The 25,949-nt window shown below is 39.3% G+C and overlaps 1 protein-coding gene across 30 annotated transcripts in view; it reads left to right on the top strand.

Moving 5' to 3' along the window:
• Window positions 1-25,949, top strand: part of LOC125454137 (microtubule-associated protein 2-like) — a 245,952-nt gene that overhangs the window by 132,716 nt on the left and 87,287 nt on the right. For 22 of the 30 annotated variants that reach the window (XM_048534589.2, XM_048534586.2, XM_048534580.2 and 19 more), the window contains 2 exons: window positions 4,079-4,150; window positions 20,087-20,363. In XM_048534589.2, coding sequence (XP_048390546.2) covers window positions 20,108-20,363 — 256 coding nt within the window. In that variant the 5' untranslated portion in view covers window positions 4,079-4,150; window positions 20,087-20,107. Of the gene's footprint in view, window positions 1-4,078; window positions 4,151-20,086; window positions 20,364-23,281; window positions 23,431-25,949 lie in introns of those variants that run through there. The other 8 variants (XM_048534559.2, XM_059647124.1, XM_048534563.2 and 5 more) reach the window with 2 other exon arrangements.

Below are 25,949 nucleotides of genomic sequence, written 5' to 3'. Positions count from 1 at the left end.
AGATTGCCGAGCTTTTGGCATTGATCTTTAACTCGTCACTGTCTACAGGAATAGTGCCAAATGACTGGAGGATAGTAAATGCGGTTCCCCTGTTCAAGAAGGGGAGTAGAGACAACCCTGGTAGTTATAGACCAGTGAGCCTTACCTCAGTTGTTGGTAAAGTGTTGGAAAAGGTTATAAGGGATAGGATTTATAATCATCTAGAAAAGAATAAATTGATTAGGGATAGTCAGCATGGTTTTGTGAAGGGAATGTTGTGCTTCACAAACCTTATTGAGTTCTTTGAGAAGGTGACCAAACAGGTAGATGAGAGTAAACCGGTTGATGTGGTATATGTGGATTTCAGGAAGGCGGTCGATAAGGTTCCCCACAATAGGCTATTGTACAAAATGCAGAAGAATGGAATTGTGGGAGATATAGCAGTTTGGATCGGAAATTGGCTTGCTGAAAGAAGACAGTGGGTGGTAGTTGATGGGAAATGTTCATCCTGGAGACCAGTTACTAGTGGTGTACCGCAAGGGTCGGTGTTGGGTCCACTGCTGTTTGTCATTTTTATAAATGACCTGGTTGAGGGCGTAGAAGGATGGGTTAGTAAATTTGCAGATGACACTAAGGTCGGTGGAGCTGTGGATAGTGACGAAGAATGCTGTAGGTTGCACAGAGACATAGATAAGCTGCACAGCTGGGCTGAGAGGTGGCAAATGGAGTTTAATGCAGACAAGTGTGCACTTTGGTAGGAGTAACCGGAAGGCAAAGTACAGGGCTAATGGTAAGATTCTTAGCAGTGTAGATGAGCAGAGAGATCTCGGTGTCCATGTACACAGATCCTTGAAAGTTGCCACCCAGGTTGACAGGGCTGTTAAGAAGGCATACAGTGTTTTAGCTTTTATTAATAGAGGGATCGAGTTCCGGAACCAAGATGTTATTTTGAAGCTGTACAAAACTCTGGTGCGGCTGCACTTGGAGTATTGTGTACAGTTCTGGTCATCACATTATAAGAAGGATGTGGAAGCTTTGGAAAGGGTGCAGAGGAGATTTACTAGGATGTTGCCTGGTATGGAGGGAAGGTCTTACGAGGAAAGACTGAGGGACTTGAGGCTGTTTTCATTAGAGAGAAAAAGGTTGGGAGGTGACTTAATTGAAACATCTAAAATAATCAGAGGGTTAGATAGGGTGGATAGGGAGATCCTTTTTCCACGGATGGTGACGGCGAGCACGAGGGGGCATAGCTTTAAATTGAGGGGTGAAAGATGTAGGACAGATGTCAGAGGTAGTTTCTTTACGCAGAGTAGTAAGGGAATGGAACGCTTTGCCTGCAACAGTGGTAGATTCGCCAACTTTGGGTACATTTAAGTCGTCATTAGATAAGCATATGGACGTACATGGATTAGTGTAGGTTAGATGGGCTTCATATCGGTATGACAGGTTGGCACAACATCAAGGGCTGAAGGGCCTGTACTGTGCTGTTATGTTCTGTGTTCTATGTAACCTCATGGCCCACTCCAATATGCCATTGCCATCAAACTAGGGAATATACTGAAGAAGGATCTGAGCCCAAAACGCCCGCTGTCCTGCTCCTTTGCTGCTTGGCCTACTGTGTTCATCCAGCTCTACATTTTGTTATCTCAGGTTTTCCAGTATCTGCAGTTCCTACTATCTCTGACATACTTTTAAAGTTGGGTAAATAAAGTTGAAGGACAAATGGGGAATAACTGAATAAAATAGCTAGCGATCTGTCTGGCCTGTGCATGTTATGGTCTTGTGCCTAAGGAGCAATAATACCAGTGGCACTGAACTTGGATTGCAGTGTTGACCCAATGGCATCCATTCTGAAGGAATGCCTGGCGGACTGCAGAATATTGGTCAATGGAGAAAATTGCACAGAATATTGACAGAGCTATTACAGATGGTTGGCCACTTTATAGAACCCCTGCAGTGTGGCTGAGAGGTCATTCAGTCCATCAAGTCTGCGCTGACTCTCCGAAGAGCATCCCACCCAAACCCAGCTCCCCTATCCTATCGTGGTAACCCCGCATTTACAGTCGCTAATCCACCTAGCCTATACAGACGTAGATAGTACGGACAATTTACATGGCCAGTCCACCTAATCTAGAAGTCTTTGCAGTTCAAACGTAACCAATCTTTATACATCACAGATTGAATGCTTGGATATTTTGTTCATTTGGCTTTGGTAGGTTTACTTCAAGTACTACAGCTCCAGAAGCCAATGGATAAATTGCATTTTTTATTAAATGAATTCACTGTTCGATGTGAGAGTAGAATCAATGTCTGCAACTACCTACTGTACATGCCTCTCTATAAGGAGTTGTTTGATGAAGGATACACTGGGCTTGCAATTGTTCTGTCAGACCCTCCCCTGGAGAAATACTTGGGTATATTTGAATGAACTGATTTGTTCAATTAAACATAGCAATACTCTTGGGCCCCTATCCAAGTCTAAAGATAATTCAAAACCCCACAAATGCCTTGATGAACTATTCATGTCTCTGAGGTATAAAATTAGCCAGACTTTTAATATGTATTCAGATGAGTGATTAATCTTGACTCTGTGTGTTGTGTTCAGCATGAATAAATCTAAGAAATATAAGACAAAAATGCTTCATATTTATTACAGCACATTTATTATCTATCATTATGAACAGTGTAATTTTAATAAATGGCACAAGAATAATAGTTTTTCAAAAATTCAGTGGGTTGGCGTGGAGACATTTTACGTCATGTAATAGGTTGGCATTGCCAGAAAATGGTACCCTAGGGTAAGCTGTTTGAAATTTGTCATTGTCTGTAACTGAATTTAATGTTGAGCCATTATAACATTTTAGTCTGTAATTACAGGCCCCAAAACCATCTCTGCATAGGGTTAGCTTTCTCCAACATTGATCTATGAAATTTTACCAATGTGTCTTTTGGAAATGCAACCCTTTTACTGTGGATGTTTAGCAGACTGCTTTCACACTGTGCCTATTTATTTTTATGCATGCGTGCATAACTTGCAATAGGTGTAGATCATAATCTGCCTTGATTATTGTATTATTAGAACTGGATATTGTGCTCTCGACACACCATAATTTGTGAAATGAGTTTGGAACTATCCTCTGGCAGGAACAGAAATTCAAAGCAGCTGGTGCTTTCATGAACAGATTTAGGGAGTCTTTTCCAAAAACAGATCTAGTTATGGTCCCAGTTTACTTTCATTCTTTGGTCTCCAGAAGCCCCAAAGCTTTTATGAAGTTAACAGTTTATTTATAATCCTTATCAGAACAAACAGCCTGTGGAGCTTTTGCAATCAGTGGCATGCTGTAATATAGCAAGACCACATTAATAAGTTTCTTGAGTTGTTTAGAATCACTCCCAAGTGGATCCCGCCGTAATGTCAGAAACCTTGGCGAAATGACATATATGTCCCGTTTAATTTGCTGTAAGTGATCCTGATGTGCCCCATGGAAATCGTTCGTGTCCGTCTTTCCTTATATTTAGAACAGAACTGAAGATGACCTTTAGGTATAATTATACGTATAAAAATATTCTGGAGGTTTTGAGGGAGACATCTTTTTTTATGAAAAAAGATATCATTTAAATCAATAGCTGACTTAATCTTCTTGGAGGTGTTACATTAATTTTGTTTGATCAAATATGCTTTGAATTCTTTTTCATCCCAGTGAGCTGTGTCCCAGCAAATCATTGCTCTTGTGTGAAGGAGGTACAATGACATCTGATGAATATTCTTTCAAAACTGAAAACAGTAACTTAGGTGGAAGGTAAAAGCTTTCTAGAATGCATGTCAGATTTAATGCATTCAGATAGCTTCAATCATTACAAAAGAGCACTGTTGCATTTCTACCAACAGTTGTACAAAAGTCTATTATTAAAAATAAATTACACTCATTTCTACTTTCTAAGCGGAAATAGCTCTCTATAATTAACCATTGCACCCAAACCACTAAATTACATTTTCAGGGGTTTTTGAATAATGCTAGCTAATTCCTAGTCACATCTTACTACATGAAGAATGGTTATAATAATGAATTGATAACTTGTCTGTCAATTTAAATTACAGTTCAAGTTGTCTCTGAAGGTGGAACGGGGTGCTGGGGCTCAATAACTTGAAGATCAAAGTTTGAAGATTAAGGTTTGAACACTGCAAAGAGACAAATATTTTCAAAGCTAAATTAATATAAACTTATAACACTTGAATGTGATTAAACTTTTGCAAAATTATTGAATGAGAATATTTTAGCCTTCCTCTGGGAAAACTGATGCTGCTTGCTGCTGTAAGAATTAATGGAAAGCATGAGTCCTCCAATATGTTACCCAAAGTCGATTATTCACTGACAGTGAATTCTGGTAGCTAATTAAACATTTGGTATTACTGCTGTGTTCAGTTTTTTTTCTTAACATCCCTTCATATTTTAGGCAGTATCTTATGATTGAATATGTTTTTAAAGATGATTGGTGCAGGCTTTTAGGTTTGGTCAGCCCAGATCACTGCTATTGACAATATTTTATTGTTCATGTACAATTTGAGGCGCCATTGCCTTTTTCACTGATGACACAAAATTTCTGCAACCAATGATTTCTTTGTATAATGGAAAACTATGTACTGAAGCTTATACTTACTACATTGAATGAACAAAAATTGTAATATTTCGATAAAGATTTATAATTAATTTATAATGAATAAATATAAAATATAATTCATTATCTTAATTAAAGAATACTGGACATGAGACATTCTTTTATGTATATAATGTGGACTTGAAAATATGGAGCACAAAGCTAAGAATTTCTAACTGCATAAAAAGCAAAGACTTTGATCAATACTGAGCTGATTATAGGAGGAGGACCGTAGGAGGACATAGACAATGAAAGGACAAAAAGCTGACACAAACAATTTAGTACAGAATAGTTAGAATTGATGCATTTTGTGGGAGGAAATCAATGGTCATGTGAATCAATGACAAACGCTGACAGGTGTACATGTACAGAAAACTTGGAGATTAAAGTATGACTGGAAGTGATTAATACCTTGAAAATGACATAAGATGAAACTTCATAAATTGAAGCTGTGGAAAATGGAAGCAAAGAAGTAATAAATTTATACATGAAAATGCCAAGTGAAACTTCAGAATAAAATTTCTGTTTTGCACAGGCATGGTGAGGTGAAAAGTCATTTCATTTTCTTAAAATGCTGTCAATGTCTGTGTTTCCATGGCATAGTGACTTGTATTTTAGACCAGTGCTTTTTAAAATTATCAGTTCTAATCCTAGAACAAATGACCTGTGGCTTGCACAGTGTAATGTGAATAGTTGAGAGATGTAGCATATTAAATGGATCCATACTTGTAGGTGAATAAGGAATGGTGGTACCGTGCTTCACCTTGACAAACTTTATTGAATTCAAAAGCATTCTCCTCCAACTCCCGATTCCGAGTTGTTCCATTTTTATTACAACATATGCAGTTAACAGAGATAGTAGGAACTGCACATGCTGGAGAATCTGAGACAACAAGGTGTAGAACTGGATGAACACAGCAGGCCAAGCATGAAGGGTCTCAGCCCACAGTGTCAGCCTTCCTGCTCCTCTGATGCTGCTTCGCCTGCTGTGTTCATCCAGCTCTACACACAGTTAACACTTGTTTACATTTTACGCTGAACTACGTGGTATTAATACCATCACCTGCTTACTCAGTTCATTAAACATTAACAGAACACAATAATGAGAATCCAGTATAATTTAACAATTTGATTTACACTTTTTCACATGAGGCAGTCACCTGTTTAGGCTAAATAAAGGGATAAATTTTACACCTTTGCATGTGACACAAGTTGTACAGAGCTGAGATGAAAGTGACTGTCCTTGACATCAAGGCAGCAATTGACTGTTGGAACACGGAAATCAAGTAGTCAAATTTGAAATCAAGGGAAATCGGAAGGGGGAGAATTCTCCAGTGTTTGGTGTCAAAGTTAATACAAAAGAAGATAGTTGTGGCTGTTGGAAAGCATTCCTCTCACCCCTAGCGCCTGGCATTCCTCAGGCTAGTATCCTAGGCCCAGTTGTCATCTTCTGCTTCATCAATGCTGGCTCCTCTGTTATAAGGTCAGAAGTGGGGCTGTTTACACAATGTTCAGTGCTATTTGGAATGGCTTGATTACAGCCTTGTCTGCATGTCGTCAGAAATAGACAACATTCGGGTTTAAGTTTGAATAAGTATTGAATAGCATTAACAGTCTGCTAATGCTTTTACCATGGCTATGTTCAACAAAAGAGAATCTCACCATTGAGCCGTGTCATTCAGGCCTATTCCTATCGCTGAACCCCAATTTCAACACCTTTGGAGTAACCACTGACTGCAAACATAAGTGGATCAGACGTGTATTAAAAAAAAACAATGAACTGCGAATATTGAGATCAGAAAAAAATCAGAAATTGCTGGAAAAATTCAGCAGGCCTGGCAGCATCTGTGAAGAGAAGGCATAGTTAGCGTTTTGGGTCCAGTGACCCTTGTTCAGAAAAAGTATCTCACTCCTGGACTCCCCTAGAGTGTTCCTACCATCTATAAAACACAAGACAACAGTGAAGTAGAATATTTCCTGATTGTCTGGATAAGTGCCGCCCCAATATTCAACAAGCTTAAGGCTATCCTCAACAAGATAACTCATTTGCTTGTACTCCATCTACTACCTTAACCATTTACTCCCCTTTATCCCACCACATGTGCAACATACCATAGTATAGCTCTGCAGCAATTGTGCAGTGATTAAAAATTTACTGTAGTCCCACCGATCTCTCTTCCTCTCTGTCTCGTTAGAGAGAGAGATGACTGATTTGATAATTGAGCCCATAGGTATTACTCTGCATCACAGACCAGCCCTCCAACCCACTGAACAGTGATGCACTGTATCAGCTTTCTAAGACACCTCTGATAATATTCTGACCCTCTGAACTCCAACACTTAGACCAAGAATCCTAAACACTTGGGAATGGGAACACCTGCTCAGTCCCTTCTAAGTCCCACACTAACCCGATCTGGAAGTGCATCACTGTTTTGTGCGTACATGTGTTGGTGTGTGTGTGTCCATGCGTCCTCATTGAGTTCAGTTCAAGGTGCCGTCCCACCATTGGCAATTAGGGATGGGAAATTGATGCTGTTCTTAGCAGGGCTGCCCATGTTTCATGAAGAGATTTTTTTTTAAGTTTAAAAGGTTTATGCTGGTATTTCTGTTCCACTTCAGCATTCTTCCATCCTACTTCATCTAACTCTTATTTGCCTAACCATGTGTTGTATAAGAAACAAGAGCTGGAGTAGGAAGTTCATCCCATCATTTTTTAGGAATATGGCCAATCTGCCCCAGGCCTGAACTCCTGTTGTACCAGCTTCTCCTAGCTCTTAGCTATTTTACCAGTTTGTCTACAGCTTAAAAGACATTCTGTGATCTTCATGGCCCTCTGGAGTAGACAATTCCAGGCACTGCTTATCCTCTGAAGGAAGAAGTTCCATTACCACTTGGTTTTGAACGAATGTCTCCTTGTATCATACCTTTGACCCCAAGCTCAGCATTGCCCTGCTGGTTAAAACATCTTATCAACATCAAATGTGTCGAGGCCCCTCAAAATCTTCTAAGTCTTAAGGATCATCCATCATTCTACTAAAGCCTAATGAAAAAAGGCCTGGCCTGTTCAGCTGATCTTTCAACCTTTCAACCCAGGAGTGAACATAATGAATCTATTTTGAACTGCCTGGATATCCTTTAAGTGCAGGGACCAAAACTGCACACAGTACTCCAGGTATGGTCTCTTCACCACCCTGTATGGTTGTAAGAAGACTTTTTTCTATTTTTAAACTTGAAGCCCCTAGCAATAAAGTCTGCAGTTCCATTTGCTCTCGTAATTAGTTGCTGAATTCTGTTTCATGCATAAGAACAAACAGATCTCTCTGCCCTGCATGAAGTCTCCTTCTAATCTGTCTTTTGATTTGTTGATACCAAAGAGACTTCACACTTCCCTACACTAAACTCCTTCTGCCATGTTTTGCCCACTCTCTCTGCCTATTGACATCCCCTTGCAGATCCTCAAGTCTTCAGCAGAGCGTGCCGTCCCACTTGTTTTTGTATTATCAGCAAATTTATATACATTACATTCTGCCCCCCTCCTCCAGTCAATATGGATGATAAACAATTGAAGTCCTTTGCAGCACTCCAGTAGTTGTCTTTCCAACCTGAAAAAGACTTATTAATTCCTACTCTGTGTTCTTTATGTAAACCAATCCTTAATCCATGCTAAAATATTACATCCATTACCTTTCTTGTACAATAAACTTTTAACTGGCACCTTGTTGAACACCACCTGGGATCCAAATGCAATATACCTTCTGGTTCCCCTTTATTAACTCTGCTTGTTACATGCTAAAAGAGCTCCAGAAAATTTGTCAGACATGATCTCCCTTTCAAAAAACTATGTTGACTCTGTTAAGTGTTAACTCAGTCAAGTGTTAAGGTTATCTAAATGTCCTGCTATTTCTTCCTTCCTAATGGACTCTGGCATTTTTCCAATATCGGTTATTATGCTAACTGGCTAATTGTTTTCTTTCTCCCTTACACATCATCTAGCTTCCCTTATATATGCATCTATAAGTCACTGCAGCTATTCCCTATGATAGCAAGCTCCACAGTGTCAGAATTCTCTTGGTAAAGAAATTTCTTCTAAATTCTCTCAGTGAGACATTAGTGGCTAGTTTATTCTCTTCCACAAGTAGACATGTTCTCAAATAACTTCTGTAATTGAAAAGGCCTTTGTTCGGTCACCTCTCGGACTCTTATTTTCCAAAGAAAACAAGCTGACTCTTCATGAAGCTAGCAAGAACTGCAGATGCTGGAGTCAGATATAACAACAAAGCGTAGAGTTGGCAGAACACTTTTCCTGAAGAAGGGTCCCGACCCAAAACATCAACTTTCCTGCTCCTCTGTTGCCTGACCTGTGTTCCTCCAGCTCCACACTGTATTATCTCTTACACCTTACTCCAAGTATGTTCCAATCAAGGTTTAACTTAAGTTTAGTGTAGTTTCTTTACTTTTCATATGTTTTTCCATGTCTTTCTGATTATCCTTCTAACTGATCCCTGTAAGTTCCCATATCCAATCAACTGAATCTTTTATAATTTCTAAATGGTAATTTTCATTTTTCACTTCTAATCTTCTAATTCCTCCATTTAGAGCCAGTATTTCTTTTGAAAATCCATGTTTGTTGGTTCTAAGCATATGTTTAATTATAACTGTGCCAGGAACATTTGAACAAGAATGGGCCATTTAACTCCTGGCATTTATTTCAACGTTCAGTTTTGCATCCTAACTGCAATTACCTGCTTTGATTCTACATCCTGTCATACCCTTTTGAGGAAAAAACAAAATCCATTTCACTTTTCAAATTTATAATTAACCTAGCCTGCACAGCTGACTTGGGAACTATTTTCGACAGTCCCCTTAGTGGCCTCTCACTAATTTTAAGGTCTTGTCCCTTGCTCTGGATATTTCCACCAGAGGAAATCCCTTCTCTCCTCCTACACTATCAAACCATTTAATTATCTTCATTACTTAAATTAGATTATGTATTTTCTGTATTCGGGAAATACAATTCTGGTCAAGGCAAGAACTGCACATGCTGGATTCAGACTCAATGATATTGCACTGTGCCCCTTTTGAAGGTCAACGATGCTGAGAATTTAATACAGTAATAAGATGGGATACATGAGGATTTTACACAACATGCATTGAAACTTCTACTCCCTTGTTTTCTAACATCCTTGAGATAAGGATCAATATTCCATTGGCCTTAAATTATTTTTTGAAACTGTCATACTAATCCCACAGATGTTCTAAGTGGTGTATTATTGCAGGATGTCAAAAAGGCACTATCTTGAAGACACCTTGATGACATCATGACATGCCCTTTCAGTGTAAAAGTTCTCCATATTGCCCTGTCTACACTTAACCAAACACCCCAGCCTGTTAGCCAGTCAACGGCAGGAAGAACAACAACATCTTTTTCAGTCTCTCAAAAATGCTTTGTCAGTCATATAATAATCCCTTGAACCTCACCAGACTGGAAATAGAATTGTATCAGTGATAATGGGAACTGTAGATGCTGGAGAATCTAAGATAATAAAGTGTGAAGCTGGATGAACACAGCAGGCCAAGCAGCATCTCAGGAGCACAAAAGCTGATGTTTTGGGCCTAGACCCTTCTGCTTGGCCTGCTGTGTTCATCCAGCTTCACACTTTATTATCTTAGACTAGAAATAGGTATGTCCCAGAAAGATAACGGATCATGTCTATTACAGGATGACAAGCCTATTTTAAGTCTTCACAGCAGCTTGGCAACTACTCCAACTTAGAAAGAGAAACTCTCACTTAGGTTTTGGAATACAAATGTTCCACACACACTTCCCCTTAGCAAAGATTTCATTGTTTGTACCCACCACAAATTGTAAGAAACCATCAGTCAAAAACCCCTCAAGTGCACCTCCATAACCCTAGCTTCAACTTGTGAAGATCCAACAATACAATTTTGAAGTAAAGTACAAACCAGACCACCAAATGACAATTCTTAATATTCAGCTTCTCAATCTTAAGTGTAAAAATATGCCTCAGGACCTACTGATAGAGATTGTCAAGTTCCAGTTAAGCGATAGTCTCTATCCATCTTGTTTGTTTTGGTCATAAAAGAGCAGAGCAGATTCAGCAAGTTATGACGAATGATACCCAACTGCAACAACTCAAGATGATCATTGGTAAGCAGCCTAATTACATTCAGTGTGTCTCTGGAAGAATGTTCTTTGTGGTCATTCAGAGACAAACTAGGACTCTCTAGGAGTGTCACGTATAAAGGCAAACAGGTGATTATTCCATAAGCTCTACATCAAACTATGCGTAACTACAGGCACATAAGTCACATCAGTACAGAAAGAAAACAAGCAATTAATGTGTGAATCTATCTATTGACATATCATTAGTAAGGACATGGATCAACTGATTAAGCCATGTGAAACATGTCAACTTCAACATCAACAATCAAAAACTTCTCATGCCATATAAGTTTCCTTCTGAGCTGTTGCAAGACTGCAGCGAGTATTTTCCTTGCCCAAGAATATGAATACATTTTGGTGACTGACTATTTCGCCACGTTGCCTTTGCTGAAACAATCAAGGATGCCACGAGTACAATGATTGATAACATGTTAACTACCCAATAGTAAAATTGATTTTTCTCAATACATTTTCTCTGACAACAGTCCGCAATACACTAGTGCACCCTACCAAGACATGAATGATATTTTCAACAACATTACTTCCTGTCATCATTCTCAATCTGATGGGCTCGTGGAGGTCTATAATTTGGAAATGCAGGAGAGATTGAGTGGCAAATGTTGATGATCTTAGACCTTAGTTTTGAGGCAGTACAAACTGTGAATTTCAAATGGACATAGACAAATGGGATGGGTGGTCAAGTGCGAAATGACGGATGCAAGAAGCATGCATTGACTGATTTTGTTAGGAAGAATGCAGAGAGACAAAATGAAGAGGAAAGTTCTAAATTGGGTATAGGATCAGAGGGCCTGCATATGTCCCCACACAAATCATTGAAAGTGGCAGATCAAGTTAAGGAACTGCATTTTCTAAGCAGAGGCAAAGAGTGGAAGGGCAAGGAAGTTGTGTAACGCCTGTATAAGACACAGGTTGTGCCTAATATTGGGCATTAGAGAGAGTGCAGAAAAGATGACGAGCAAGATTCTAGGGATGATGAAGTTTGATTACGTCAATAGGATGGGAGAAACTGGCACTGTTCTCTTTGAAGAGCAGATTTGATAAAGATGTCCAAAATTATGAAGAGTTTGGGCATAATAAATGGGGAAAAGTTGATTGCATTTATGGAACAATTGAGAACACGAGTACACCAATTAATAGTACTTAGCAAAAAAAAAGGAACAGAAAGAAAACTTTTTCATGCAACTAGTGTTTAAAATCTGGAATGCACTGCCTGAGAGCATAGTGTGTTGATTCACATGGGTTCACGGAAGAAATGGGATAAGGGTGTGAAAGAAACATATGAGATGGTGTATGATATAAGGAAAAGATTAAAGATGATTTAATTTTGGATTGGTACAATCGGAGGAGTGAGACTATGTGAGATTGCAAGTCCAAGGGAATAGTCATATGGATTGGGAGTGGCAGGAGAAACTTAGACAGGATAAGAGAGCAGGGAGAGACATGTTTTTGAATGGAGGTTAGAATTATGAAGGATGAGAAGACATTTGTTGCAGAGGCTTAGGGCAGAGCAGTGAAAATATTGTGGCAAAATGTTATGACCCTAGTTATGAGAAGACTGAATAAACTGGATTGTTGTTACAATCTGACTTGATAGACTGCAATTTTTAAAGAACAGAATGTGGAAAAATCAAAAGTAGGCAAACAAACAGGACCTCTAGAATTAAATTGAAACACCAAAAGAATCCTTGCAGTATAAAATTGAACAAAACAAAGTCACAAAGCAATGACTAAACAGGGAAATACATGATATTAGACCACTTACACTGTTGTATACAATTTAGACTCTAATAGTTGTGACTAACATGAGGTAAACATAAGATGAACTATGGTTAGGCACATACAGATTATGTTTCAGATGATCGGGATGATCAAACCAACTCTTGTTCAGATTCTGGTGATGTTGTGGCATGCCAAGTCTCATTGTAAAGTCTCCTCTGCAAGGATTCCAGTCCTTCCCCTTTTGAAGGTCTAGACTTGGATGCCTCTTTGACTCAGACTACCTCAGCCAGCACTCTCATCTTGGTAATTCAATCTTTTCTCTGTAGACCAAAAGCTCCCCAGGATTTCTGAGATGACTTCCAAGTGTCACTCTTTTGGCTTTTTTTATCAAGTATCTAGTGTCTCTAGCTTCATGCTAACTGTACCATACTTTCAGCATTGTCCTATGGACCAAAGCTGTGGGGCAGACGGGAGGTGCTGCTGCAAAACCCTAACTTCTGCCAGGATGTGGTGCCACCACTTCCTAGGATGACTTCAAGTCCTAACTGGGGTCTGAGGCAACAACGTGTACTGGCTGGAGCCATTTCTGCATCAGCACTCTTCTAGCAATCTATGTGTTCATTAATGTCCTTTGCAGGAGGGTATCAACCTCCTTTGCTTGGTCTGACCTGTATGTAACTTTAACCCACAACAATATAGTCGATCGTTAACTGACCCCTGTGGCGGCCTAGCAAGTCGCTCAGTTCAAAGGTAATTACGATTGTCTAATAAATGCTTTTCCAGCCAGTGACACCCACATCTCATGCATGAATTTTTTTTAAAAAGCAAGAATCATATTTGACTCAGAGCTACCCCTCTGTTACTCTCCACTGGTGCTGCATGATGTTGAGTTTCTGCTGCACTTTGTGTTTCTAATATCTAACCGATTCTGTTACACACCTTCAATACACAGAATGTACTTAATTGTAGAGCATCTAGTGAAAACTCAGTATGTGAGCTCTTGCAATAGCAATCAATTTAATGGGAAAAATACAGGGTCTTTCAGAGTTGAGGTAAATCAATTGGCCCTTCTTATCAGATGTTTAATCTTGTGTATAAAATGGCTTCCTCAGTAACATAAATTTCTCACTTAAGTTTGAGTGCAGAATAATGGATATTGAAGGCACTCTACTTTTATTGCAGTCCAATTAAATTGACAAAGCAGATTGCATCTTGGAGCTGTGCAGAGTCAATTACACTAAATGTTAATGCCTATTGTTCAGTAGATTGAACATTTCTTGGCTTTTCACTTCAACATGTAAATTTTTTAAATTTTTATAACAATACTCCCTAAATACCCCTCTACTCAGGATATACCAGCTGTTTAAAATGAAAACTTTATCGGAGCCACATTATCCCTAAAGAGATTTTTTTAGTTGATGTGTTGAGCCCAATATCATTGCAATAGAATGAAGTGCTTTTAATGTGGTCTTAATTTGTAATGTTTTACTTATGCTTGAAAATTTTTACACCTGTTAATCCCTATGAAACTTCCTTAGAAAATGATTCTTGATTCTGAAAGAGAACAGTAACTGAATTGAATGTTTTCTGCTCCCTTTGTGCAAGGTCAGTAGTTTCACAGTATCCCCTCTTGTGTATCAGCAGAGTAACACACTAAGGTTCCTTGTCAACAGTGTTGTTTTTCATTTCAAAAATTAATGGAGTTGCAGAGAGGAGATTGCCAGTTTGGACCAGATCATGTATCTTTGTGTGATGCCTAATTTAAGCATCAGAGGTTGACCTACCTGCACAATAGCACATATTTGTTGGTATGTAATGAAAATATTCACAATATTTGCATTACTTTTTGTGGCTACTGTAGGCAGCCTTTGACTCAAAGCAAATATTCTTTCTTTGTGGTTCTCACTCTAATGTAACTGTTAACAGACATTGATGGTTTGTATCAAAATCAGATTTATCTATGAATTAAAGAGAATGCTGGGGACAAGCAAAGTTGACTGCAGTTCAGTAACAAGACAAATAAGGGGAATAGTTGTACATTAAATTGCAATTGTTGTCAGGTTTTATTCTAAATTCGCACAAATTGCACTCATCCCTGGAACATCTGGACATCAAAGATACCTGTGTTAGACTCCTGCTCATTGACTACAGCTCTGCCTTCAACACCATTATCCCCTCCAGGCTGATTTCTGCGTGACTTTGGATTCAGCTCCCCCCTCTGCAACTGGATCCTCAACTTTATGACCCACAGACCGCAATCGGTGAGGAAAAGTAACTGCACCTCCTCTGCAATAACCCTCAAAACTAGATCCATCCTCCCCCCACCACCCCAGATGTGTCCTCAGCCCCTACTGTACTCCTTCTACACCCATGACTGTGTTGCCAAATTCCAAACAGACGTCATCTACAAATTTGCTGTTAACACCACTGTAGTAGACTGATATCTAACAGCAGCGAGTCTAAGTACAGAAGGGAGATAGAGGGTTTGATTATGTGGTGCAATGAAAACAAACTCTCTCTCAACATTGGCAGAACTAAAGAACTGATCGTGGACTTCATAAAAAGGAGAACACGTACCCCATCTACATCAATGGAACTGAGGTTGAGAGGGTGGAGAATGTCAAGTTCCTCGGAAGAAAGATAACCAGCAAACCTTCCCAGACTTCTCACGTAGATGTAACAGTGCACCACAACGCTGCCTCTTCCTCAGGCAGCTCAGGAAAATTGGCATGCCCACGAGGTCCCTCACCAAATTCTACAGATGCACCATTGAAATCATACAGTCTGGGTGCATAATGGCCTGTTTGGCAACTGCTCTGCCCAGTACTGTAAGAAACTACAGAAGGTGGTGTGCACAGCCCAAAAAATCACGGAAGCCAACCTTCCATTCATGGACTCCATTTACACTACGCACTACTGTGCAAAAGCAGTCAACGGCATCAAAAACCCATCGCAGCCCGGTAATGATCTCCTACAACCTCTTCCGTCAGGCAGAAAATACAGAAGCCTGAACATGTGCATGAGCAGGTTCAGGAACAGCTTCTTTCCAGCTGTTATTAAACTGATGAATGAAATCCCTCGTGTGAAATAATGCTGATCTTGCTAAAGTTGATCTCACCTAGCGCACGCCCTGTGCAATGTGACCTAATGCCTCTGAATAAGTGTATTTTTTTAAATCTGTGCATCCTTGCTTACTATAATCTGCCTATACTGCTTGTAAATAAAGCTTTTCATAGTACTTCGGTACATGTGACAATAAATCAATCAATCAAATTGGACTCAAAAGTCTCAACCATTCACAAAGTATGTTGTGTGCATTAGATTTCATAATAGTTAATAGCATGTTTAATTTGGGCAAATGTCAGCTTTCAGTTTTATATCAGGATGGGTATCTACATTAGCCTTAAGAATTTTGAGCCAACTGTGAAGTATTATGCATGGATCATAATGCTGGCGCATCAAGTGGTTGAGAGAAGTCAAAATGCTTAAAAAGTATAAAGGCAGAGTCATTAGTTGTTCAGTTATTTGTTATGCTATGAGTAACAACACAATGTATACTAACATAGAATGACTTATTCATGGGTAATGAATAATTTGGCTATTCCAATATCCACCAACTTGGAGACTTATGCATTTCATTGGGAGTTCAGTAGTGGCAGTAACAGAAGCTTCAGCAGAAAATACAACATAAAACAACTTGCTATTAAAACTCATATAATGGTCCTGTACTTGATTCCTGGTTCACCAAATGCTAATGTTAAAAGTGTGCTAAGTGACCCAGCACTAAATCTTGCAGTACTGCACTTTCAAACCTCCATCATTCAAGGAACAGTTATATGCCTGAAACACTTAACATTTGAGCTATAGACCATCCATCAGAATTGAAATAACTATAGATGAGTTGGATTTAAAAAGGAATGGAAGAAGGGAAGGAAAGAATCCCCTGCTACTTGCCGAAAACACACGTGGAATTTGTACCTTTTCAAGTTTTGATCAGTTGATGATTCTAATAGTTGGCCACAACTACCAATTGCCCACTTTCATTAACTGGCCTGCCAGTACCCAGTTTGTCCTTCTGTCACTTCTTTTAAAATCTGTAACATCAGCTGTTCACATGGCGACTGACACATTTGATATATTTAAGAAGAATTGAAAAATGGTGACCTTTATCTCCTCTCTTGACAACTTTCAAGTCTAGTATCCCTGCTGTTGGTGCCAGGTGACTCACCGATCTTGAGTTGTGCTTTTCATTTAAAGAACCAGTTTTTTTTTTGCTGTAATCTATCAATTGCTCTGTATCTTCCATTAGTAGATTTGCACTTTCAATTCCACCACAAGTTGTACCAGTTAACAAAAAATAAATTTAATGTTTCTGCCATGTATTTAAGCCTGCACAAGTTAGCTCCCTTTTTCATCTGAGCCTTATATTTAACTATTATTTTGCTTCATACTTGTATCTAAAAACTTATTAATCAACCTTCCTATTCAATTTTAGCTCCTTTTGGTCTTATTAAAATTTTCGTGGTCTGCAACATGTCCTTTATTGTTGTTAGCCTGCACTTCACCATATGCCTCCTTTTTGTAGTTTTAATCTATCCATTTATCCATGGAGTTCTATTCTCAGTTGGCTAGCTAGCTGGTTTGTGATGCACTGTGATGCCAACCCAGAGTTTGGGTTCAATTCCTGCACTAACCGAGGTTACCATGAAGGATTCTCCTTCTCGGCCTCACCCCCTTGCCTGAGGCAAAGGCAAACCTCAGGTTAAACCCACCACATGTAGTGTCTGTCTCATGAGAGCAGTCCTATCCTTTGAAGCACTACTTTGCTTTATTAGAATATATCTACTTTGCATTCAATCTGTTAATATATTTTGAGAATTTCCTACTGCAAATCTGTTCAGTTTTGCTACCCACTAAATTTGGGCTAGTTTGTTCGATGCTGAAATCTGGCATTTTTTTCCTTGACTTTTCATTTGCTTTTTTCCATTATTGCTTTGGGGTATTACAGCAGTAGTATTTCTCACCAGCAGGTGGTGATATGTTATACATCACTTTAAAGATTACGCTCAGATTTTCTGGAAACAAAACCCATTCTGAGTAATCAATGCCTTACATCATCATTATATGTATGGTCTTGTCCCTCTTCGTTTCTTATGTCATCCGGCCCACAATCCTCTGATATTTTTTTCCTCTACTTTTAACGCTAGTTCTAGTTGAGCATCTAAGATTTTAATCATACTGCCTTTGGTGGACATGCCTTCAGCTGCCTAGGCACCAGGCGCTGGTATATCCTCCATTAAACCTTCCCACTTCTCGACCTCACTTTAATTTTTTTTATAGCTCAGTTTACAATTGAACTTTTATGTCCAAATGTTTCCCTTTACAGAACTGATGGCATATTTTAACTTTTACCCTGTGGAGCATCTTGAAACAACCCATTATGTTGAAAGATTCTGTAAAATTCAAATTGCCATTCACCAAGGATCCAGATGCCCAGTTACGGTCATTGTTGTACCGTTATCGTGCACAGCCATCAACCTAGTGGTAAAAGATAGTAAAATGAAACCTTGCTTGTGCATTTCCAACCAATTGTGCACACCCTGTTCCAGCAAAAGCTATTCATATAGCACCATCCTCCCTGGCTTCTCTGTACTGTTTTGTGGTGAAGTGAGAGTGTGATACTGGGCTTTTGCAATTTATGCACATCCTTTCCAGCAAATCTGGTTATGACTTTCCCCTCCCTCCAACTGCAGGGGAAAAAAAAAATCCAGACCAAGAAGCAAGTTCCTAGTTTGCCTAAAATACCCTGAAGGAATTGAGCTTCAGGCGATCTGAAATTAAGAAGAAACACCGTTATAAATTTCGTTATAATTACATTTCATTATAAATTTAGATGGAATAAGTAAACTTTGGCAGACATGGAGGAACCTCTGAAGCCATTTGTTTTAAAACAAAAGATGTCAGTGTAAAACACATTTCAAAGGATTGTTTCTTGTTGTGAGAATGCTACAATTCTACTTCTGTAGCTACAGTATTCAACCATATAATCTTTTATTAGATATTGCAATTTAATACAGACAGACCAGAGGTATAATGACTGAATGTTTTTTTTTTAAAAAAGCAAATGCAAAATATTGCAGATGCTGGAGGTCTGAAATAAAACAGATGCACCCTCATCAGATTATTTCCAGTAATTTTTTTAATTTCATTTGATTCATATGAAAATTACTCTGACTCTGAGATTGCCAATATTGCTAAAGGGAAAAATTGGATAAATTATTGCCTTTTTAAAAATAAAACTGCATGAGCTAGTGTTTAGTTAGTTAACTCGCCTGCTTAAAATTTGCAAAAATAACTTAAGCAATGTATGAGCTATGAAGAATGGTGTATACCTGACAATGACATTGGAAACACATGATTTCTACAATGTGGGAAGAAATAGCCTATGAAGTTGGTGACTGGGATGGCACAGTGGCTCTGTGGTTAGCACCACTACCTCACAGTGCTAGGGACCTGGGTTTGATCTCATCATCGGGCAACGATATGTATGGAGTTTGCACGTTCTCCCAGAGTCTGTGTGGTTTCCCTCCAGGTGCTTTTGTTTCCTCTCATAGGTGTAAAGTTTAGATGGATTAGCCGTGGGAAGTGTAGGGTTACAGGGATAGGGTGGGAGTGGGTTTGGATGCTCTTCAGATGGGTGGTGTGGTCTTGATTTGCTGAATTTGTTTGATTTGCTTCCACGCCCTTGGGATTCTGTGATTCTAAATTGTCACAAAAGGTTTTGCTTTTTTTTTGATCATTTAATTCAGTCATTGAAATTTGTCTGAAAGTGAAATTGAATGAGGAGTGTTGTGGAACATGGGAAATGGAAGGAGTCAGCCATTTGGCTCCTCAAGCCTACTCCTCCATTCAGCTAGATCTTGGCTAATCTGTTGTCTGATCACCATTTTTATGCAGCCTCCCCAGATCATTTGATATCTTTAATACCTAGAAATGTGTTGATCTCTGTCTTTGTGTTCGATGAGTTTCCAAAGTACTGTGGGGAAGAGAATTCCAAAGACACTCCACCTCCTGAATGGAGAAATTCCTCCTGATTTTAGTCCAAAATGGGTCCACAGCCCATTCGATGATTGTGTCCCTGGCACAAAACTGCTAGTCAATAAAGTACGTCTGCATCAACTCTGTCAAGTTCTGTGAAATAGAATGTTTCAATTGGATAACTTCTCATTCTTCCTAAGTTTAGTGAGTATAGGCTGGTGTCCACAATCACTCCTCGGATGAGCCTGCTATTGCAGAAAGCAGTGGGGTGAATCTTTGTTGCACTCCTTCTCTGCCCTGGAAATCCTCCCTTGAATTGTAGAATTGCACACAGTAGTGCAGTCTCATTTAAAGTACCATGCAGTTGCAGCAAGATATCTTAATTCTCGTACTCAAATCCTCTTTCCATAAATCCCAGCATGCCATTTATGTGGTTTTATATGGTGATCAGTCAGCTATAATAATCAATACCATTTATTTTAATTACAGCTGAGAGTTTAACAAAGAAGAATGGCAGATGACGGGAAATCTGAAGGAAGTGCACCACAGTGGACTTCAAGCACTGTCCTCGAGGCTGCTTCACATCAGTTTACTACAGATTTTAAAGAGCAGAGTGCTTCAGGTGAATGTATATCCAGAACAGAGAATGGCTACTCGTTCAGAGACAACCTCGCCGAGGCACAGGATGGAGGTCAGGCAGCCTACACATTGTCACAAGCTAATGGAGTCAATGGGAAATTGACCGCTAAAGATGGAGCAACAGCAGGTAAAACAAACTCTGTTCCTTTCATTTTCTATAATGTATAATAAATAATACGGTGTCCTGTTCTCAGTAATACAGAAACAATGAGGCATCTCCTTTTATTGAAGTACAATGTTCTTAATTGGGAAGTACACACAATAACTAGCCATCGTTATGTTTACACATCGATGACGAGTATGGAATCTGTTGAAAGGGGTATTACATTACAACTGGGGCATGCCTATATAGCACAGTATTGACATGGATGTTCATTCAGTGGTGAAGCAAGAGATGTTCATCACTGATTTCAAAGTGTACCTTGCTGAGCAATCTCACCATTTCTGTGGCAACAATTTGATTTCTATTTTCCTGCAATTGTCCTGTAACCAATTGTGGAATTCTTTACTGGAGATTCCCTGTGTACAACTACAATAATGTCATTAGGTTGTCCAAGCCACCAACTGGAAAGGTAGTGTGATAGCTGGGGAGGGAATAGGGTGCCAGGATGCCAGTAAGTGGGACGCAGGGATAGGATGCCAAGTGATAAGCAGGTATGATGCCATGAAAAGGGGTGCGGGTGTCAGTTAGACAGGGCGAGAGATAACAAGGGTACCAGCTAAGCAATGTAGTGTTTGGGAGGGAGGGTGGGGGATGTGTGAGTGTAAGGTTCTGTGTGGATGGGGTAGTTTAGATGATCAGCATTGGGAGGGCTGATCAGATGTCCGCAGTCAGGGATGCCACGTCAGGTCTACCTCTGGTAAAGGCAGTGTGTGTGTGTGTTCGTTCGTTCGTTCGGGGAAGCAGGGAATGGGATATGTGAGAATAGAGTGTGTAAGTAGTTACTCAGGATTAGATTATATATTGTATTCTCCCATTTATCCTAAGTAGTAAGTTGCTTTTATTGCTTCAGAATGCTCTGAAAGTGCCCATTTCAGTAGAAGACTTGAGGGTTTCGGGCAGAGAGGAATTGCCCAGGAGAACATTCAATTTCCCAGGCAACCCCTTTGGAGGTACATATTCCGCAGGGTCCCCTTGTGTACATTCAACTATACTGGAACTTTCAGGCCATTGTTTTAAGGATAGTTTTTAATTCCACTTACATCTGTGTAATGTGGTAACAGATGACACTGGACAAGTCAAATCCAAGAATGAAGCCTGACTTCCTAGAGTAAATGTTTACTTTTTGTAATTGGCTAATTTGGTAATTAGTCTCTGGAATGCATTCACGTGATGCTGCGGATGTTCTTAAAAAGAACATAAGTTTATTGCACAGAAGAGAATATGGTTGACTCTTAACTGCTGTCTGATATGGCACTAACAAGGCATTAATCTCAAGGGGCAATTAGGGATGGGCTGTAAATGATGACCCAGCCAGTGCCATTCACTATCAATGAACAAGTTAAACAAAAGGATTTTTTTTAGTTGTCTTGTTATTTCTTGTATTTAAAATCTAAGATGTTGTGGACTTCACTTCTATTGGAATAGTCCACCAATTTGTACACCAACCACAATGACATTGTCAACTTACATGAATCAAAAGAACAGTTTTACTGGGTTTATAGTTAATCTGGCCATAGCTCATGTCCAGGGTCAGTTAGAAAGGTGTATACACTGGCTCATGGGCAACCTTGGAATTACTGGCTTAGAAACCTGTTCTCTGATGAAGGGTCTAGGCCCGAAACGTCAGCTTTTGTGCTCCTGAGATGCTGCTGGGCCTGCTGTGTTCATCCAGCCTCGCATTTCATTATCTTGGATTCTCCAGCATCTGCAGTTCCCATTATCACTAAGAAATGCACTTTTCTCATGAGTTGCATGTTAAGTGGCCGTTCTGCTTTAAACCTACTGAGATGCTAAATGCTTTCAACATTTTGTTTGGAGAAGTGCAGCACGCCAGAAATGGAAATCAATTCATGTTTTAAGTTACAATTATGTGATATCTGAGCATGTAAGCATAGGGCTGCTTCAATATTTCCTAATTGCAGGCTAGGTTGAGAACACCATGAAGAGGAAGTGATAGAAACTGAGCAAGCAAGCAACCCCCTCCTGTACCCCTCCCACCCCCCCAGCCACCACCACCATCCCAACCCCATTTCCTGCTCTCTCATGCACACTTGCATCTTGTATCTCTGCTCCTTATTACAAATTGAATCTGCTACTCTTGTATATTCCGTTTCAGTGATGTGTGTGGTGTCACTCATTCGTATGAGTAAACTGGTTACCCCTGCTGCATGTATTTTCTAGTGTAGTAGTAGAATCCAACCCAGAAGTTTAGTATGGTACAGATTTCCTTGTCTGAAATCCATGTAATCCTTTTGTTCATCAGATGATAGGCCAACTTCATGAGGTAAAATGGCAGTTGGCTTTTAAGCTGACTTAAAGGCAAAATATAACGCACACCAAACAATCAAGGATACAATGCATACTGAAGATGACGAAGGCCATCTGATACACCTAGTTCTCCCTATCTATGCAAACTATTTTGAAAAGAAGGCATGCATGTACCTGTATTATGCCTAACCCATGTGCTTTAACTTTGCCCACAAGCCCCTTATGAGGGACCTTACCAAAAGCCTTTTAAAAATCCAACTACACCGCGTCCAGTGGTTTTCCCTTATTGATTCTTCTAGTTACACACTCAAAACAACTCTAGTAAATTCGTTAAGCATGATTTGCCTTTCATAAACCTATGCTGATTTTGTCCAATATCATTAATGCTTTCCAAATGTTCTGTTATCATTGCTTATTATAATACGCTGCAATGAAAATTTGATAATTGGGAATAAATAAACTACTTGACATAGTCATAGCTTACTTCATACTGCAATATTATTTCCAGTCCTACCTCAATGTTTCCATGACTACAGCATGTATTGCAGATTCTTGGCACAGCTACAGTAGGGCGAAGAGAAAGAAAGCGTTCTCGGATTGAATCATTAATATTCAGGTTTTTGTATGTACAAAGCAGCCCTGATTCTGCCTTTTTAAGATCGTCCATTACAATGGCGTCTTCGTGAGTTTCATTAGCTGCTGTATCAGCCTGTGCAGCTGTTGATTTCTTTTCCCTCAATGTATTTTAGCCTTTTTCTGCAAAGTAAGTAAAATATCATTTTCTATCTTGTACGAGAATTGTATACTGAGTTGCTTTATAGTGCCATTATTGCTGCAAGGTTCTTTTTAGTGTGATATGCTTTTTTAAAAAGGAATATTCATGATTGATATGCTAGTTAATATTCTGATTTTGATATAAGTGATACAAGGTTACTTAGTCTGTTGCATACTGTTTCTTTGGGAAAGAAAAAGGCTTTAATCATTTCAAATTTGAATGGTCTATTTGCCCTGATCAGCACAGTCATTCTTTAAAATAAACTATATATTTTGATGATGGGGCGTTTTTGTTTTAAGTGGAATGATGCTGGTGAATTTACAGTGAATAAAATTTACCAGGGGTGAAGTGAAGGATTAGAACAGACAAAGAAAATGAATCAGACATTGCAGCATGGATCTGGCCATATGATTCAATATGGCTGTATGGTACCAGGGATAATTGAGCTACCTCATCTAATGCTATCTCCTTACTTTATCCTTGTAACCATTCAATGTTTTTCTTGTGCAAACATTTAGCAAATTCTCTCTGAAATAATAGAGGTCTAAACATAGCCAATAGAAAAATGAAGTTAATTGCCTTATGTTCCAAATACATGTTAGTGTCCATACCATTTCCAGAGTTAGTTTTGTCACATACATGCAGTGTCAGTACAAAAGACACAGTTTTATCAATTTGTCTAGATTTAGATAAATATAGGGAAACCAGCAGGTTCATTGTCATTGTTTCTAATAGACTGAAATTACAGTTTTGTCAATTTTGGTACAGAGATATTTCAAATTGTATTTAATAATATTTGATAGCATAGGTCAAAATTCATTTGCATTCTAAGAAGGAAATTATAAGTTAGAAACCAATCTCCCATTAGATCTAGGTAAAAATGTTGTTGTCTGTCATAAAATTTGATGGCACATTCAAAATCTTTTGATTTTGCCCTAATACAGTTTTCTCATATAAGGTAGCATTTTAAAGTATAAATCAGTCTTTATTTGGAAATCTACAAGCCTAGGGGCATATGACATTTAAAGATGAGGCTTAATATTATCCCAGGTAACAATTTGTTTTGAAGAAATCTGATGGTCAAAATTTTAGAAATTTCCCATGAGTCTGTAGCACAAAGCAAAAATGTTTCAAATGGTTGCAGTTCAATATCACCTATTTTTAAGTATTTCAAAACAGGAAGAAAAGCAAGCCAAAATAGTTCATTGTGGCGCTCTCCTGTGGTAAAATAATTGTGCACACAAACGATTGCTGGCACAGAAATGATCTTCGAGTTTCCCTGGATTTGCAGAAATGCTGCAACACAGAAGAAGGTCATTTAGGCCATTTGGTCTGCACTGGCTATCTGACTGAGTGCCATTTGTTGCCTTCTCCCTGTAACCCTACATATTTATTCTTTTTGGATAACAAGCCTGCACGGCAACTCGGTGGTTAGCACTGTTGCCTCACAGCACCAGGGAATTGGGCTCAAATCTACCCCCCAGGTCTCTGTGGAGTTTGCACATTCTCCCCGTGTCTGCATTGGTTTCCTCCGGGTGCTCCAGTTTCCACCCGCAGTCCAGAGATGTGCAGGTTAGGTGTTTTGATGGTGCAAAATTGCCCCATGGTGTCCAGGGATGTGGAGGCTAGATGGATTGGCCATGGGGAAAAATGCAGGGTTACAAGGAAAGGGTAGGCTGTGGGTCTGGGAAGGATGCTGTTCAGAAGATCGGTATGGACTCAATGGGCTGAAAAGCCCACTTCCATGCTGTTGATGTTATGATTCTATAATAGTCTAACGCCTGTCTGAATGCTTCAATTGACCCACAACACCATGTATTCTAGACCATAACCACTGGCTGCATGAAAATGTTTCTTCTCCTATTGCTAAAAAGAGCAAAAGCAATTACTTTGACTAATCCTTCATCTATTCATTAATGGAAAAGGCTGTCTACTGTGTCTTGAACCCCTCTCCCCCACTTCCCAAAGAGTTTGAATGCCACAATAATATCTCCTCTCAATCTTCTCCAAACGAAGCAATCCTAACTTCTCCAATCTACCTTGTCACCTATAGATCCTCAACCCTGGAACCTTGTGAATATTCTCTGCACCCTCTCATACTCACTAAAGTGCGTCATGCACAGCTGGACACAGTACTCCAGCTGAAGCTGGGTTAATGTCCTGTAAAAGTTCAACATAACGTCCTTGGTCCTTATCCCTATTGATAAGGCCTTGGATACCATACACTATGAGCCACTCTCAACTTGTCCTACTGTCTTCACCAATTCTGCCTGCTGCCATGGGCCTTTAGGATTATGCTGTTTAGTTTATGCTGTATGTCTATGTTCTTTCTACCAAAATGAATCACATTTCCCCACAATGAGCATTATGTGTCACGTGATCACCCATTCCAACTTGCCCCTGGCCCTTTCAAATTCTACATTATCCTACTGATCATCATTATCCTATTCCCAAGTGTTGTACCATTTACAAACCTTGAAATTGTGCTCTCCACACCAAAGTCTAGG

The sequence above is a fragment of the Stegostoma tigrinum genome, chromosome 7 (genome assembly GCF_030684315.1).
Source record: "Stegostoma tigrinum isolate sSteTig4 chromosome 7, sSteTig4.hap1, whole genome shotgun sequence".
Lineage (NCBI taxonomy): Eukaryota > Metazoa > Chordata > Chondrichthyes > Orectolobiformes > Stegostomatidae > Stegostoma > Stegostoma tigrinum.
The sequence above is the reverse complement of the archived record's forward strand: the minus strand, read 5'-3'. Positions and strand labels throughout refer to the sequence as shown.